The sequence below is a fragment of the Accipiter gentilis genome, chromosome 2 (genome assembly GCF_929443795.1).
Source record: "Accipiter gentilis chromosome 2, bAccGen1.1, whole genome shotgun sequence".
NCBI lineage: Eukaryota > Metazoa > Chordata > Aves > Accipitriformes > Accipitridae > Astur > Astur gentilis.
The window spans coordinates 27,599,070-27,618,257 of NC_064881.1; the positions used below are offsets into that span (position 1 = coordinate 27,599,070).

The 19,188-nt window shown below is 36.5% G+C and overlaps 1 protein-coding gene across 2 annotated transcripts in view; it reads left to right on the forward strand.

Moving 5' to 3' along the window:
• The window catches only part of SLC26A7 (solute carrier family 26 member 7), a 71,187-nt gene that overhangs the window by 42,925 nt on the left and 9,074 nt on the right, over nucleotides 1–19,188 (forward strand). For both annotated transcript variants that reach the window (XM_049822527.1, XM_049822537.1), the window contains 6 exons: nucleotides 945–1,022; nucleotides 2,483–2,578; nucleotides 9,560–9,666; nucleotides 11,869–11,935; nucleotides 15,883–16,020; nucleotides 17,809–17,857. In XM_049822527.1, the coding sequence (XP_049678484.1) occupies nucleotides 945–1,022; nucleotides 2,483–2,578; nucleotides 9,560–9,666; nucleotides 11,869–11,935; nucleotides 15,883–16,020; nucleotides 17,809–17,857 (535 nt within the window). The remainder of the gene's footprint in view (nucleotides 1–944; nucleotides 1,023–2,482; nucleotides 2,579–9,559; nucleotides 9,667–11,868; nucleotides 11,936–15,882; nucleotides 16,021–17,808; nucleotides 17,858–19,188) is intronic.

Below are 19,188 nucleotides of genomic sequence, written 5' to 3' on the forward strand. Positions count from 1 at the left end.
CATGGCTTTAATTTTCTACTGTTTTAACAACTTGTCTGGTTTTGTTTTTAACAACTTGTCTCTTAAAATGAAACCTAATTATTTTAGTAAAGAAACATATTATCAATATAAAAATAAAGTGAGCATCTGCCTACTTATCATCAAAAACCTTCTGTGAATCTGGACTGTATCTTAATGAGACCAGAAGTACTCTACTTTGTGAGCAGTCAGAGTGGAGTAGGAGACTGCAATTTTACTGTAGTTTTCCATCAGATTAATACCATATAATACTGTGAAGAAACATATAATTCTTAGACCATATATTTGTCTGGATTCATGTCACCTGCATTAATTATAATATTTACTATATTAAAAAAAATTGTTCCTACATTTTCTAAAGTTGAGTCCACTGATAGTAATGTGAAATCATTGGAGGTTTCTGACTTAACACAATAGTTTTCTTTTAGTGTTGATCCCAGTAAAAGACTTTAGAAATCTTCTGTTGTGCAAAAATGACAACACAGTTCTCCATATGTAATTTTTGCTGAGTGCTATGACAGATCTGTTATTTAGTGCAACATAGGGTGCATGGCTATAAATATGTTACAGAATGACAGTGGGTGCTGCGAAACTTCTGGGATGAGATATTGTACACACACGCTCTATTTAATAACCAAGTGTGTAAGTGATGTTGTGGTCCGTGTCTGTCTGTGTGCTGTCAGCAGGGTCAAGCACAGATGTTAAGATCTCTTACAGTGTTTTCACTGTAGTTGGCTGAAGGTAATCACCAGAGATTAAAACTGAAATTATATGCATCTGCAATCCATAGATACGTTAATAGCTGACTTCTTCAACATCTCATTCTTGGCTTTATTTACAATATTTAGTAATTAGTCCCTTTCACACATTTTTACGTATTTTTTTTGTTAGACTGAATGATCTGCTTTTCTTATTTATTGTTTTAGGTGGCTTGCCTTATCTCTTGTGTATTAATTCTTGTGGTGATCTATGCAATTGGACCTATGCTGTACTGGCTGCCTATGGTACGGTACTTATCTCCTTTTTTGAAGATTACGATGTCAAACATCTTCTAATGACTTAATTTCTTTCAGGGAAAGACAGTACTACCTCTAAACCAGCTGTATTTAATTTCAACGGGAGAGAGCAGTAAGGGCACAGCAAGTCTCAAAATCATAAAATACAGAGGTGACAACATAATACATACAGATTTTACACATATATAGTTGCTTATATAGGCTATCACATAAGTATATAAGGAAGCATTTCTCTTCTACTTACTTTTGGCACATAGTTTATGGAAAATATACATCCAGATTGCTGTGGATTTGCAAATTGATGAAGTGTGGTAGAAATTAATGAAGATCCACAATTTTTCTCCAGTTATGCATATGATGTATGACTTTGCTTTTCAAATAATTTGACAAAAATGATTGTAGATAGTGATCTAAGCTTAATTACAGAAGGATTATGAGGTATTCTTATATCTCTGTCATGGAATACATCTTCTACACTAAGACTCGGTAAAGCAACGTGGTGTGTTTTCACATAAACTATATCTAGCTTTTGGTATTACATATTAATAGCTAATTTTAACTAGAGGCATGTCAAAGATACAAAATACAGCCCCCAAATTATCCATAATTCTGCCATGTTTGTACATGAAATTTTAACACAACTGTGTTTTAAATTTACTTTGTGCTATTGTTTACATAGTGTCACATGAAGGTTCTCACTTTTCAAACACAGATCCTTTTATAGCTAATTTTAACCATGCAAAGTAGGGACATTTGAAGAGGAGTGCACAATATGTCCTTTTTTTACTATACCGCTTTCCTTCTTTCATTTTTTATATGGATTATATGTAAATTTTGACTGGTTGCCTGTAGGCTTGTTAAAAAAAACTTTTTGTATGTTGCTTTCTTGATATTTTATTTCCTTTTTACTATACATTTTCAGTCCTCCCTACCTATGCACTGCAAGTCCATCACTTTGTACTCCATCCTTTTCAGCTCCAGATGATTTCTTCATCCATCTTCTCCCCTTTCCGATTTAGAGAGCAATAAATTATTTTGTTTGCCTCAAAGTTAATGGATTTTTTTCCTCTAGAGGCCTTCTTAAATGGTGAAGAAGGAGAACTAAAATTCTTCACTATGCAGAAGTTGAGTGCTGATTTGCTTTTGAGTCTCCCTAGACTATGGCAGAGTGCAGTTCACCTGGTGATGCAAGGAGAGTCTTGGGAAGTCCTGAAGTTTCTGTCATTTTTCTCACAATTAGGTGGCCTGTCAATTGTGTTCAGGAAAAAAAATGGGTTTGATACTGTTACGTTTGTGTCACAAGGACACCGGTGCTTATCCCATTTTTCAAACACTAACTTTAGGGTTTTTTGATAATTTAATTATAATATTGACTGCTAGATTGAAGAAAAAACATTTGTTTTCACTACCAATTCTGCAAATAGTTTTTGTTTCTTATTTCTTTGCAGTGCGTGCTAGCAAGCATTATTATTGTGGGCTTGAAGGGGATGCTAATGCAGTTCCGTGACTTAAAAAAATACTGGAATGTGGATAAAATAGACTGGGTAAGTGAAACTTAATCTAAGGAGGTTTTCCTGAGAGCCTTTAACAAGTACCTGCTAAATAAACATTAATAGTTCTGAGGCCCTAGAAGAGATAAGTGCAAGCCATTATTATTAGGGTTTTTGTATACTATTGGCTTATCTTCTATCTCAGAATAACAGCATCTGTAACGTCAATTGTTTTAAAAAATGGAATTTTAGCAAATGATGAAGAATCAAACCTAGTTTATTGCTAAAGATGTGTATACAGACAGATCAGGTTAATCTGAGCAGATGTGTGTCTAATTTTGTATGCCTTCTCTAGCTGGTTAGCATGCTTTTGATATTGTAGTACTATTGAAGAGATTCTGGTATGTTTGTCCTCTGGGGATATGGAATGACCGTACAGGACAAACAGAATGGGAAACACTACAGATGCAGAAAGATACATGTCCTAGGGTGCTATAGGTAAATTGCCTTAACTCTCAGAAAAAGCAGAGAGATGGAAAGAGACATAGCATGAAAATCTAGTTTAATGCAAAGTCTGAATAGTCTGACATACATTTGCACCGAATTCCTAGCAAATATTAAAAATGAGTCCATGTTTAGGAAGACTCCTACGTTTCTCTTCTGAGGGAGTTTTTGAATGTATTGGCCGATTAGTAGAATTAAAACCTCTAACCACTTACATAAATACATACTGACACCCCATAAAGCTTTTGGAACTTCTGTTGTAAGGTGTTTTGGCCATATCCTCCTTCTCTGTGGTGGCAGATATAGGTTACTGGAGGTAATATTAGACTTCGTTGAACTCAACCAGTGATTTAGTATTCTACAGTAGTAATGGTAAGTCTAGACTGAATAAACCATTTTTTTTTAATAGGGTACTGGATTTCAGTATGGAAAGCAGAACTGAGTAAATAACATCAAGTTTGGCTATGTGAGATTTTTCACATTTCATCACAGAAGATTAAAGTTATTTTTTTCATGTCATTCAGAAGAAAAGCTCTATCTTTCATGAAATCATATGTTCCTCAAGTAGCAAAATTCTGAAAATATGTTCTACCACTTGTACAGCATTTTGTCTTCAGCTTGACTCACATTGCCAGTGACACAAATGGTGGATGATGTGGATCGAGAATTATTTTGGGGACAGTGGACTTGAGAAAATTGGTAGTTATGGGAGAGAGATATAGCTTCTCTATCAGTGCATTGAGATAATAAGTAGTTAAGTTTTCCAGCAGGGTATTCTGTAATCTCACTAGGCTTGATGGGTCTTCACAGATAGACTAGCCTGATTGATTTTTTGCTTTTGTGGTTTTGGCAGAAAAGGATGGGTGAGTAGTTAGTTATTACATCTCTGACATCTGCCATTATTTCTGAGAGAGGTTGTAGAGAGCATACCATTATTCCTTAGCCTGACAGGGTAAATCATCTTGCTTTAAATAGCATAATCTAAAGCAAGGCTGTAAATGTTGATCTTACATTGCTGCCTGGTCTGAGGAGCCCCACCAAGCCCAGTGATTTGAGTAACTACACTAGTGTTGATTTTGGCCTGAAGAGATTCACCCCAGCAATTGACAGCACATTGGAAATGTATCAGTTCCATTACCCGGGTTATCCAAAGCGTTTTGAAGATAGAAACTCTAACAAAACATTTGGAAACAATTAGCAGCTGTCCTTTCTGGAACTGTTTCTTCGAAGGGTGTGTGTCATGTAGCATAGAAGTCAGGTTTGTTATGCTTATAGGGCTGGCAAATGATAGTGCATGGAAACGGAATATTATGGTGTTTGTTACCTTGTTACTTCACACTTCTTTAAGCTTCTCATTGAACACAAACAGGTTGAGTAATATTTATTTGTTGATTTGTTCTCTATTAAACACAATCCTTTTAAATATAAAAGGTATAGCTTGAAAGGTACAGCTTAGGAGTTGGACTCAATGATCCCCATGGGTCCCTTCCATCTCAGGATATTCTGTGATTCTACAAAATCTCTCCTTTCAGCCATGCATTGCTTTTTCTTGCAAATTTAATGTTTAGGAACAGCTGAATTCAAAGGAGCAGCTAAGCTGACAGACCTAAGTAGCTAATACCAAATATTATCAGCTGAATATTATTGCGTATATTTGTTTTGGTTTCTTTCAACTTGTTTTTTATCAACCCTCAGTAATGTGCTTTTTTTACATCCTGCCTCTCAAATCATGTTCAATTTCTTTCCAGCTAGAACCCCACTGCCCTTACTCCAGAGAGCCCTTTCCTGCCATTCGCAGTGTTCATATGAACTTCAAAGGTCTCTTGCTTCAGTTGAGGTCTTCCGTCAGTCCCTACACCTTCTTGGATGACTTTGACAATTTCAGATCAATAATTGCTCTATTCTACTACATATGTTATATATATAACTATGCATAACGGTATTTGTCCTCCCTCTGCTGTCTTCATCTTTCAGTTTCTTCCAAGGTGTTGATTCCTGTGTTATCTGTGTTTTGTACATTAACCTGAGAACAATTTGTTTTGAATTTTTACCTCTTTTTGGGGAACTACCAGGACATTGATCTGGAATTTGTCTGTAAATGTATCTCACTTCTCAGATCCTTAGATCAAAAGTTGATTTCCATGTCCTTCCTGTAAGCTTAATTTTTTACACAGACCTACTTCTTGACTAACTTGCTTTTTTTTATTCTCCAGCTTGACAGTGCACTTTGATAGTATCAATAAAAAGGCCAGTGCATTTCTTGTTAGCTCATGTTTTTAAGGCTGAGCATCCCAGATAAGCTGCAGCCATTTAAGCTAGGCAAAGACTACTGCCTGGTAATGGACTGCTGAAGGAAAGTGTTCTTTTTGCTGTTAACATTGGGACTTGAAAGTGACCAAAGATGGGGAAAAGTATTTCAGAAGGTGACGCTCTAAGTGAAAAATGAGGATAGAATAAGGATTATTTTCATGAGTTAATTATATAACAGGGATTTGGGGTATTCAACACAGCATTTAAGAGAAAAAAAGAAGTTAAAAAACTGTACAAATGACTTGGCCAGGAAATGGCCACAGCTGAGACAAAGATAAGATGTATGCCTGACTTGTAAAGCAGAAAGAATGGCAACAACTTATGGTAAAAATTACACATTTCCTGCATGGTGTCATGATGTGAAAGGCAGTTATGAATGCATGAATTGTAAGTGTATGCACAGATATTATTATGTTAGGGTGTAAAGAATGATACTAATTCAGCAATTAAGGTAGAACCAACAAGGAAGGCCTCATTTTCGACAAGTATCCTCCAAGATCCTGCCAGTGTGAGTTTCTGAGACACGGATCCACCACCTTGTCAATCTATTTTGTCAAAATAGTTTGGAGGAGGGGGTCCAAGGAGGGTCTTCCATGGAATTGTGGAGCTCACTGGTGCAATTTCATGTATTTTTAGAACTTTTTAACATATTGTCCTCAGGAGGGAGATGGCCTTTTAGATTTGTTCAGGTATTCATCACACAGGGGCCCTGAATCATGAGAGCGCTCGGAGAGATCTGAGGGCTTTGCTATATAAACAATTTTCCACAGAGTAGGAAGCCATCTCTTCTATGATAAGAATTTTACATGAATGCTTCTAGCTTATGACATCCTAGGGAGATTTTCTACCTTTCCTGCATTAGTGAATATGCTACCCTGAGTTATAGTAATTTTGCTGTAGTTAGTCTCAGTGGGGTGGGAAAGAATTTACAAATGATTAATCCATTAAAGGTATGATTGCCATATAAATTCTTTTTAAAGAATAATGTTTATATCAGTCCACTTGTCTCTAAGGCAGTTTGCAAACAAATACCGTCTCAACAATTGTGTGTGGAATGCTTGTGAAAAATTATATTAAAGAGCTACCATACCACTTTACTGTTAAGCAGTTCCTGCTCTATGGCTGTGGTGGTCTTCACTTCAGCACTTGATCTGTAAGCTTTGATCCCTGAGGATGTATGCACACATCAGTCATTTGTCTGCAGAAGGATGTGGGAGCATGGGCATGCTACTCAGCCTCCTTGGAGCCAGAGCCTCCTCCAGGACCTCCAGCATCTTCCCTGCCAAGGCACTCCCTGAATGAACAAGACTATAAGAGGATTATTCTTTTGGCTGTGTGCTGGTAACTGCAGCATGGGCCTCTATTTGAGCAAGTCATCACAGCCTCACGTTATAGACAGTACAGAGCAGGTCAGTCAAGTCATGTCAGGGTATGATTCATGTCTTGCTCAAGTAGGAACCAGCATAATCAGGTAGGAGTTAGACGAACTGCGTCCCAAATTCCCCTCACTCTGATAACCAAACCTCCACTGATTATGGTGGGAATCTAGACAGCTCACCCAGCTGTAGACATCTGTGCTGTAGATAGTTAATGCCAAGTGAAATGAACCCTACCCATTCAGGCAATATCTGATCATCTTCTCAGTTGGCAATGAAAAGGGAAGTTTATAATCTGATTTCAAAGTGGTACAGAAACATTTAGTATCACAGTACCGTAGTATTGCATGGTTTAGCCATTGGCTCAGAGAATATTCTCCCACTTCTCCTATTTGCATGCTTTTTTTCCTACCAAGTTCCCACTTCAGACTCCCCTCAATGGTGGATGTGTAGACCCTATGAAATGAAAAGGTCTAGATGGAAACACACTGTCCACAGAGTTTTGGAGGCAGCTGCTATATATACACAGTTACTGCACCTCTCAGTGCTTCCGACACTTTCTGATATATGCAGGATTCAACATAAATCCATATCTTCTGCTTGTTTCTTTTCTCCCTCTTTAGATTTTTTTTTTTAAATTAATATAGTACAAGCATACTTTGAAGGTGGATTTTATTTTGACTTTTGAGAATAACACGTGCCTATAACATATTATTGCTAAGGTTTGAAAAACGATTAGATTCTATCTGTCCTGGATATATAATAGCCATCTTGAAGTAAGTTGCCAATGAAAACTTTGATATTTTTATGACTTCTTTGTTGAACCTTGCAACAGCCCATGAATTAAAAAAATGTCTATCAGATCAACATAACTTCTTTCTACAAGATTGATGCTACCCTACCTAAAAAAGTACTGACTCCAGGCCAATACAAAGCACGGAATGGGTGATTGACAAATGAGAATATGATTGTTTTGGCTCATCCTCTACAACAATGGCAGTCTCTGGTTACAGTTAAGATGTAAGATACTAGGCTGCTAAACAGGCACTCAACTCGCTTTCCCAGTACTCAGCAGTACTTAAACATTTTTGGCTTTGACTCTTTCTATGGAGACTTTGTACTGAGTTTTCGTGTTTTCTATTTTCTTCTGAAACAGAAGAATTTTGCAGGTCTTGCAGTAGTGATTTAGTTAGATGTGATGAGGTTCAGGTCTGCAGCTGAAGTGGATTGCTTGATCTCAGGTGTTGTCAAGGGTTCAGCCTCATCAGGATGGGCTAATTCTTGATCCTGCCTGATTTTCAGGTTTGTAGTGCTTCTGTTAGCCCTTTCATGTCCAGCGAGCTCCTTTATAAATACATATTGGATTTGTAAATCTTAGTTACTTTCTTACTGATTAATCAGAACTCAATGTTTGTTGCTCATAGAGGTATTCTTTGCAAATATATACACAATTTGTATAAGATGTCATTTTAAATTATAGCTGGAGACTGAGCACTGTTTGAAAGAATGAACTGCCTCTTTATCTAGCAGCTGTGCTCTTGCAGAGACTGTAAAACCTTTTGCAGTAGTTTAGAATTTTGAAGATGAGGGAGCAAAAGTTTTCTCAGTGGAGTCACGTAACACTCTGCCCTCTGTGAAGCACAAATTAGTACGGTATGACTTACATTTTTTAATTCATAAAATAATAGTTCTGAAATCTGCTTGAGCAAAATTCCTGTGGTTAGGCTGAAAGTATTCTATTGTCTCTGGCTTTCCTGACCTAAGTGAAAGCATCAGAAAGGATAATTTTGACACTGATTGTGCCATTGTAATGTGATCTGTTCCTCTGCAAACATTAACAAGAAGAAATGTAATTGTTGAAATGGGCAACTGTGGAGATCAGTATATCCAGAGGATTGAAAAGACTTTCCATTCTTCTTTAACACTTTTGATTTAAAGATTAGGTGGCAGTCTTTGCTAAGGCTCCTTCAAGGAAAGAAATATGTGCTGACATTAAGTTGGTATAAGAAATCAAATAATTTGTACTTTTGTCCTTTTAATTGTAAAATCTGGGTATCTCTCACCCACGTACATAATTGTAGAATGGAAATATAAGCGATCATTTCTGTTTAGAAAATAATTAAGAAAAAATCTGAAATGTTAAAATATTTTTAAAAATATTTTTTAAAATATTTTAAATGCCTTTTCAGAGTGACTTTTGTTTCAGATATGCTTCTTTGTATTTTTTTTAAATTGCATTTAAAATGAATCCAAAGTTTTATTAATCAAATATTGAAAGATGGGGAAGTAATCTGAAATCTCACCATTTCCATGTGAAGCAATTCATTCCCCAATAATTTTTATTTGTTATAGAGTTAGTCAGCTGTACTCTGATAAATGCCACTTTTAATTAACCTCCTTGCAAATTATAATTCCCACTTACAGAATTAGTGGGAGAACTCTCTGTATGTGACCTTTAAGGTACCTCGTTGTGTAAAAGGAAAGGAGGATTTTAAATGTGTGCAATGAAGGTAACAAAAACTTGCAATGTGAAAAATAAAATACAGGTTTTACAAAACAACTGAGCTCATTCTGAACTATGCATTTAGCGCAACTACATACGCTGTTTCAAGTAACTGAAAGGAACCTCTGTGAGCATTGGGATGAGTAGTGCCATGTCATATGTGTTCTCCCATGGGGAGGCATTTTTTAAATTGTTAATTCAGTCTTCAATATTTGCCAGTTCAAAGATCCAAATGTTCACCTCTGAGAAACTTAGTTTTAAAAATCTTTATTTCTGATTCATAAAATGGACATTGTTACAAAAATTAAAACTAATCACCTCTTTCTGTTTCCCTCCTTAAAGAGCATATGGGTTAGTACCTATGTGTTTACAATATGCTTTGCTGCTAACGTGGGACTGTTGTACGGCGTTGTCTGCACTATAGTAATTGTGATTTTCCGGTTTCCCAGGTGAGAAACAATTTATTGAAATGTTCTAGCAGCACATTGTTATGTCCTCTTTCTGGCAGATTGCTTCACAGTCAGGATAGATATACACGCTAATAAATTTAACAATGAAACTTCAGATTTTTAGTTGCAGAAAATTACAAGATAAGACAATTTAAAAGGAAAAGTCACACCTGTGCATTTACTGTAGGCTAAGGATCTCTAAAACATTCCATACTATGGCATTCTTTTGTAATTTCTCTTACTATTAGACATCTGTATGACTCATTAGGTGAAGGTAGCATAAGATCAACAGAAAGATCAAGAATATAATTTTTTTTCCATTAGATATTTATTTGCTCCTTAAGGAGAAAGTATGACTGACAAGACTTGGTAACTAAGCACCTTTATAAACTCCTAGATACCATGTTGCACAGGAGTTGGTAGTTGACATTTGCACTGCTAATATATATTAAACATAACTGCACAACTATTCTAATGTCTGATGAAATGTATAAATTCTATGTATGAATCAGAAAAGCCAGGACAAAGAAACTACAGCAGACACAAATTCATATATTCTTTTGTATATATTGCAGTTGCTACTTTGGATCACGAGTAAAGGAAAATATCAGCTGAGGTTCACGATCATTTTGTGCTACAAAACTAATGCATAGCTCGCCATTCCTGGAAATCACTTGCTGCTTGCAGGCAGTTGTTTACATGAACACTGAATCCCACTGGAATTAAGCACAGTATAGGCAGGTCAATTTAATGTGTGTTAAAGTTAACGGTGTTAACCGTTTGTGCATAGCTCTGTTCTCATACAATAAGTTGCAGAACCAGCGTGAAGATAGCTCAAAATTGAAAGGCAATTGCAAATTGTGGAAGATGGTTTCTACTTGAATCAATCAGTACCTTTTTGGTAACCTTCTGCTATTCAGTGATCTAAAATTTTGTTAAATTCTAGTAAAGGACAGGCAAGTTTTCATGTTGTTTACACCCTGTGCCTGGATGTCTGAGGTTCTCAACAGCAGAAGGGGAGGGATATCTGACACAAAAGAGCACGATCCTCTGTTTTCTGATCCAACAGAGACCTCAGTCTGAACCTGCACTAATTAAAGTAAATAAGACTCTTCCCAGTGATTTCTGTGGTCTTCAGTCAGGTTGCACATGATAGTCTATTCAACCTAAGGGCACTGAACAAGCTAATAGCCTTAAAATCCGTACTGCACAGATGAGGTTAGCAAGAGAACATGTAGTAAGCCATCCAGTCATGGGCAAAAGTGTCAGCAAAAGTGAAGCAAGAAAAATACCATAGATGATTTACTGTGAAGTTTCTGTTCAGATGCCAGAGTATTGGACGCGGTACATGTTATGTATCAGAATGTATTAAAACCAGCAGCAGCTACAGCCCGATTTGTGCAAACAGGAGAGAACAGCCGACTTTTGCAAGCCTCATTTAGCCAACCCCAGTACCTGCAAATACTCCTTGCACATTGACGCATCTATTCGATGTTTGTATTCTGGGATTATTTCCATTGCCTAGCTTTAGGCACAGAGCTCAGATGATAGCTAATTTCATAGTCGTCTTGTTTTGCAGTTCAATGTGTTCCTGCAAGTGATGTATTGAAGCAGAAGGTCCTACACTGAGCTGCCTTTTCAAGCCAACTTTCTCTTTCCACTGACTGTGTAGAGAGCGTAGGGATACTGGCTTTCCCAGTTAAGTCCCCGCTTTGATAGCTACAGTGCAATGTTCTGCTTCATCATACAAAGATGTGCCAATTTTAATGACAAATAAAACATCCTTAGTTTTTATGACCCATAGCTATTTTTTTCCCTTTCCTTACAATATGATTTTGCAGGTAAAAAGTATTAATTAAACCTGTGTACTTCTTAAGCTGCAGATTATATATTAGCTACCTTGACTTGAGAATAGTCTTTGGCCAGCTACAAAACAGTAATGAAGTTTAAAATTAAGATTTTATTTACCAAAAATTTCCATTATTCATAATTTCAAAGTGATATAATTTTAAAATGTGCTTTTTACTCTTTAACTAGATCATTATCGCAAAAAATAAGCTCTATATGCATGAAAATACGTACGGATTGCATCGTCACAACTTTAAACTTCTATGCTGTAGTTTTGGGGGGGGGTGTCTTTCTGTTTCTGTTCAAGACTACTAATGATCTGCCTTACAGATTTTCTCTGTGTATTGATTACAGAGCAAAGACACTGAATTTGAAAAATGTGAAAGAAGTGGAATATAAATACAAAACAGAAGATAATTGTGTAAGTTAAGTTATCTTTTATGTGTGTCTGTGTGTTTGTTCCACTAATTCGGTTTTGTTTGTTTTCTCTAGTTGGTTACCAGATTGTAATCAGTGAGTCAATGGAACATTTTTATGATATGACCACTTGAAATCTAAAGCCAGTATGACGTAGTAAATACAAAACTAGTCTGGGAATCAGAAATTGGAATATTTTCCTGGTTCTGCTGCTGGTCTGCAAAGTGAAGTTAGGCAAGTCCTCTTAGATCTGTCTATCTTAGTTTGTTACTTTTAAGTTAGGAATTGCTCTTTGTAAAAGTTTCCTAAGTCTAAGGAAACTTCTTGGCAGCAAGGGCCATCTGCGCAGACAATAGCTGTCTCTATATTCTTATCAGATTTCCTCATTTCCTGAAAGTTCTTTGATATTCTTATCATCCACGATCTGTTTTCTGACCCCTTTTCTTCCACCAGCCCCTTGTGATCGGACTGTCCCAGAGGACACCGTGTGAGGCTGGGGGAAGAGGGACAGCAGCGTGAAGTTGTCACAGACTATTTTGCACATCTCACCACCCTGTACTCAAACAAGGGTACCCTCACGTGAAAAATGGATGGAAGAATCTCTCCCAAAGACTGTGCTTTTGAAATATGGCTTCTTACAAACTTAAACCCACTAGTCAGAGATTTTAATTCTTTCAGTTATTTTCACTGCGATTATCATGAAGTTGCTTGCGGTCAGGTCTATGGTAAGAAAGGAAGGGTAATGACCCAGAGGGGTGAAGTCCCTCCTCCGAGATGAAATGGTAGGTCAGCAGCCGAGAAGGTAGGACCACGTGTCCTTTCAGCACTGAGTCCCCTCACTAGCGAGTCCTTCCTTCTCCGCTGTGGCAGTTTCTACCATGTCCTCTTTCCTTTCCTAATGCTTATGAAGAGTCTTACGTATCAGTAAGCACCGTGCTCAGCAGTTATTACCTCACCATTAAGAAGCTCTCCTCTAAAGAATTTATTTTTTTCTGGCAAATGTTTTCCATCAGAGCTGTCTTGGGCTCAAAGTCTGGACTTGGCTCAGGGGCGTTTACTGTTTTGGCATGCTGAACAATGCTGGAATGTGAAAGGTACACGAGAATAGGGAGGACTCTGAAATGTGAATTAAAAACACTGTTGTTGAGGCTGGCCCAGCTGTCAATTATTATATCACATTTCATTCTTAAGAAAAATTTTGGAGTAACTTTGTCAGAGATGGGTAACCAAAATTTGGTTTGCCTGCTTTTTTCTGTATCAGTTCATAAAATTTTTTGTACAAATCCTTATGCGTCTGGGTTTTTTTAAGCAAACTGCTCCCCTGCTTTTTTTCCTTAATCATTAAGATTAATGCCGTTAACCAAGTAATAACAAACTAGTGTTTGCAGACAGTAGGGAAAATAACATTTTGTTAAGAAAGCAAATTGCTCAAGAGCTTATTACACAAAAGAAAGAAGGAAAATATTTTTAAGATTTAGAAAAATGCCTTTAATTGAATTTAGAGTCACTGGTTTGCAGCAGGCATTTAGGGTAATTTTTAATGTATGAATGTTAGACTGATCCAAGTTCCCCTGGTAAATAACAGCTTAGATATAAACAACAGGACCTTTAAACATGAAAGTATGCAAGCTTAATGATCTACCCTGCCATTAAGGTCTGTGGATTTATAGGGGTTATTTCATCAATAGGAGAAAAGACACTTTAATATGGAAAAAATCAAGAGGTTATTTAGAAGCTTATGTGAAACACATTGCATCATAGGCGTTCACTGAACTGAACTCTTACCCAAGCATAGACAGTGCTGTACAGAATGCACAGGGCAATTGCTGGTATCCTTCTAAGTGACAGTGGGAATAGGCCACCTGAGATAATTTCCTTTCTTTCTTAGCAAGGACACAACAAAGAGGAAGTCAATTTTTCTCAGAACAGTTCTTATTAAGAAAGGAGCTAGAACCAAATCAGAGCCAGGAATAACTGAGCCAAATTTGCCACAATTGTCCTTGCCCATCCTGGACAAAAGATTATACCTAAGTCTGCCATCTGCTTGATCTGGCCTTACGATCTGAGCCTTTCAAGTTTTCCACCATGTATTTTTGGAAGCTTATTAGCTTCTTGATCATCACAGGCTTTGATCTTTGCACTTCAGTCTTCCTTTTTTCTTAATTTTCATCTTCCAATTTGCCAGTCCTGGTATGGTGCCAAAGTACTAACTTGTCTCCAAACCAAGCTGAGTGTAGCGTAGTTTTTATGGGAATCTGTGGGATGTCAGAGTATTCTCTATTCAAGCACATATTGCCCTCTGTTTTGCCCTTATTTTAGAACTTTCTTTTGTATAATCTTAGCCATTTTAATTGCCAGTTAGGCTTTGCCACTTGACTGACCAAGGTTCATTGGTGATGTGATATTTACCACAATCATTTTCATAGGTAAATTGTGCAAAGTCCCTATACATAGTCTGGGGATCATTGCCTCAGTTTTGGATGTTTAAAAAGTTTCCTTGGTCTGTGTGATGGTTGCTGCGGTGGTGTCTTGAGAGATCGTCTGGTTCCCAGAAGTCTGAATAACAGTCTACAATAAGGAGGTAGTTTGTGTGGTTTGTGGTGAAGATTTCCATTCCTGTTTTGCTCGAAGGCTGTTAGGAAAACTGCGTATCTTCAATGCAATCCCACGCTTTTTTGAACTACTTAAAAAATGGTCTGTGTCAGCTCTGCTTACTTTTGTTTGAGCGTGACCTTGTTACATGTCTCTGACTTTTGTTAGGAAGAAGAGAGGCTTTCTGAACCTGTATTCTCTTGTGAATTCTTAGTTTTTACTTCCTGTTACCCATTGTCACAAGTAATTAATTTTTGAGAGCTGATACTCACATGAATCAGGTATTTTATTTCAGTAGTAAATGGATATTTTCTGTATCCAGACCCCTTTTTGCACTTAGTAATAGGATACTTTATTGCATACAGCACTTTTGTGGACTGAAATCCTTTTTGAGAGCTTCTTGGAATCAGATGTGTTGATCTGCCCTCATGGTCTGCTGAGGCTTAATTCTACCTAACTACAAAACCAATATTTCAGCTGAGCTTGTGATTGTTGATATCCAATATATTTATATATAAATTTTCATACTGGCTTTTGAAGGTATTTTGTAAGTCCACCTTGAGAATGAAAGAAATAGTGCCTGTTTTGTGGGAAATGTTCCCCACTGGTACGTGGAGATTTCTGAGCTTTATCTGATGTCCTTCAGAAATCCTTCCACTGTGTAACATCTTTTGAGCTACACAGTTTCATTGAATGTACCTGGTGAACTGGTTGAAACTTATTCAAGGAAGTGCAGGGACAGGATTGGGGGTGGCTGATGGTACTCGTTGAGATTATTGTGTTGGTTGTAGATATGTGCTGGCAGAGTTTTAAATGTATCACTCAAGCTTGGTCTGGATCCACTAAGTATTTCCATGGAGAAATAACCTCTTGTACCAAAGTCGTCTTCAGATGACCGAGATGAATATTTTCAGTGTTCCCCAAACCACCTGCAGTGTTTGCCCCAAAACCTTGTGTACTATTTCCAATACATGTGTTTGTCTAATAAAGGATATTCCCTGTCTGCAAACCTTGTCTTGCCTATGTGTGGGGATCCTAACTATTGAAACAGTGCTACTATTATTTGCCAGGTAATATTTCTTAGTATAATGCATGGTAATGAATATGATTTTTCTTTCATGCTAACTTGAATTAAGGGTAATTTTCCTTATACTTTACTTATATTTTGGTTTTTTTACTTCAGCTGTGTGTGAAGACTGATCAAGACAGTTATCTGTTAAATCCTTCTCACAGGTTCTCAATCACATTCTCAATAGGTTGATTTACAGGAATTTTCAGGATTTTTAAAGAAATTAGTTTGGTTTTTATTCTTCAAACCCAAGATAACCTTTTCAGCATAATGTTTATTTCATTCCACAGGAATCATTAAAACAGGTAAAGATAGTTTCAGTCAACAACCCGTTAGTCTTTCTGAATGCCAGAAAATTTCACGCTGACCTGATAAAGATAATCCAAAAGGATAGCTCAAGCAGCCAGGCATGTGAAGATGTAAACAAGGTAGGATGCGCTATATGCTTCAGTAATCATGGTGGCAGTGTTGAAGATCATGATTGCTTTCCTTGCATTTCTTAGAGAATGCAATCAGATACTGAAACAGATATTAAAAGGTAATATTGCAAATGATGAATTTAGAATAGAATAAACTTAATCCTTATCTTCATCAGATTCAACATGAATTATTTTTGTATTATTACTTGAAAAGAATATCTCTACTATTTCTGCATATGATCCTGTAAGAGACCTTAAAGCACTGATTCAAAACTCTTCAAAATTTCTGGCAGAACTTGCATAACTTCAACTAATATAAGGTTGTGATTTTAAAAAGACAATGAGTAGCTACAAGTGTACTTGAATAAAATGTGATTTATTTTTTTTTTTGCTGGAGATGAGTCCATGAGAGATAGACATTTTTGTTTCTAACTATAAATAATTCCAGGAGAATTAGGAAGAAGCTACAAACTGGCTGAAGTTTTTCTCAAAGATAGTGTTTCTTTTTAATTTTCTGCACTGATTGTATGGGAAATATAAACAGTGTACAAATTATACATAACTCAGTTTTGGAGAAAATGCCTATAAGTATAGTAGTTTTTGAGTTTATCTGCACATAACTATTGCAACTTCCTACAACACTCCCTAAAAGGGAAAAAAGAAATCTTATTATTTTTCTATCATTACAGTGAAATCATTCCAATACCATACAAGGCTTACTGTAGGCAATTTCATCCAGTTTAGCAAATTGGGCTGAGACAATCACAGCCATTTCTTAGATGGGTTGTTAAGACAATGTTCAACAATGTGTGTCTTCCACCTCTGCTGCCTCTTGCCAAAGAGCTGTGATACTCGTACCTACTTTGATGAGTGGCTTCCCCTCGTTGTTCAGAAATTCAGCTCAGAAACTGTGCTGCCTTTTTCCCTTGGTCCTGCTAGACTAACCGATTTGGATTAATATGATAACAAACCCCCAAACAGAGAGAAATTACTTAGGATTTGCATGGAATTAATTTATGAGTTAACTTAATAAGTGTAAAAGTTAATAAGTTAATTTAATAAGTTAATTTAAAAGTTACTTAGGAGGGAGATTTTATCCTTTGTCTCTTCTGTAAGGTACTTGAAGGTACAGCTGCCTGAAATACCATGCATAAATTTTATTTTGTGGAATAAAGGTCTTTCTGTAGCACATAATGGGAGTGAAAAAAATTGCACTTTGGAATTTTTTTTTTCTGTGCTCTATTTCTGGTTTTAATTCATGTTTCTACTGAGAACTTAACATTCATATTGAAATAATTATAAAAAAAAATCTCCAGATAAAGGTAATTCTTTAATAAATTTACATGTCAAAAAAGTTCTCACTAAAATATTAGTGTAGCAGATGAGATTGCAGCAAGTAGAAAATTAATCAAAATTTAATCTTATGAAATCAGTGACTATAATTTACCTTTTCAAGAATATCTTTCCCATCTTTTGACCACTTCTTAACCAACCCCTGATTCCCCCAAAACATCATGTTTATAATATGCTTTCAAGTGGATCCAAACATGACAGAGGTTGAGTCATCTAAAAAGAAAAGCAAAGTATCAGTTTGGTATAACTTTAGAAGAATACTGAGAGACATACTCAGCAAATACTATACATCCAACAGGCTGTTCATAGAAAATTATTTTGGATAGAAGGAGTTAACTTTGATATTGAGAAACAGAATTCTTATGTATTGCATTGATTTTCTCTGGTTACTATGCATTGGACTAGTTTTCCTTGGTATGTTAATGTTTGTTGGTTTTATTTCAGTGTGAGCAGAACACATTGCTCTGTTCATTTTCCAATGGAAGTTGTCATGGTGAGTTTATTATCTATAAATGATATAAAAACCAAGATGGATGTAAGTGTGCAAAATGGCTGAACACTTTTCTATTTATTTCTAGGTGAATTCAAGTTGTCTGGAAACTAATATTTTCAGTTAGACCAAACATTCAATGAAGCATGAGTGCTAAACAGTGTTAAACTCTGTTAAACTTGGCCTAGCGAGTGCTATTTTTATTCTGTTCTTGACCGACTTTTTAAGATTTCAAAAGCAGGGAACCCATGAAAATACCTTTTCTGCAAGAGTCCCTTCATATTTCACAGGAACCACTGTGTGCTTACTGAGACAGGTAGGCAGTAAGGGGAACCACTTCCCACGTTACCATCTGGATTGGTCTTCAGACAAATGCCTAGAAGGCTGTTTTGCTAATCTCTGGTCTTGTTTTTTTGCATTTCCAGTGGGACTTGAATATTAGTATGCGAAAGTAAAAATAAGATTAGAGCCATGTTACATCTTTGTGGTCTTTAAAGCCACTTAGGTGAAAATCTCAGAAAATGTCAACTGAATTATCAGTGACACGATGGCCACCAATATTGTACAGTATACCAACACAGTATAGAATAAAGAATAAAACCTAAGGGTTTGTTTTCAATTAAGGATTAAGCTGGATAATTCCACTCTTCCCACATTTTATAGCACTTAAATCAAACCAGAGCACATGCATTCCCATGGGAGAGCTGCAGCAACCTTTTGCAGAAGATACTTTATACAGATGACTTCATTGTAGATGGAATTAAAACACTGTGTTTATTTTAAACACTTATAAGCATTAAGGCCACAGTAGAGAATCTGATTTGGAGGCTGTTGTCTGAATGTTTACATTTATTAACTAGACTCGTGACATTTTTATGATACTACAGTGTTTAGTTTACTTGGGGGTGACAGAGTGCTTTTGCTTGTAACACATAGCAACATAATGATAATGGCTACTGAAGACTATACAGCACTATGTGGTAAAATACTAAAAGAGTGCACAGCACTCTATGTGTGAGAAGATTCTGCCAGTACATATTTCAGTATTCTTTTGGATGAACTGTTTTCTCATGTTACAGAAATGACAGACAGCACAAGACCTCTTTTCTGATTGCTTAAGTCGTGACTTGAGGACTTAAATGCTCTGTTGTTCCTTGTACAAACCAGTCTATGGTGACTGTTCATGGGGGCTTTAAAATAAAAAACAGAGAGAAAAAAGAAAAATCCCTATAAAAGAAAAACAAAATGTGGGGCTTAAATTTTCAGGAAGGAGGGGAGCAGGAGGATATAAACCTTAATCCTTACGGCAGTTATCCTGGAAAGCACGGCAACTT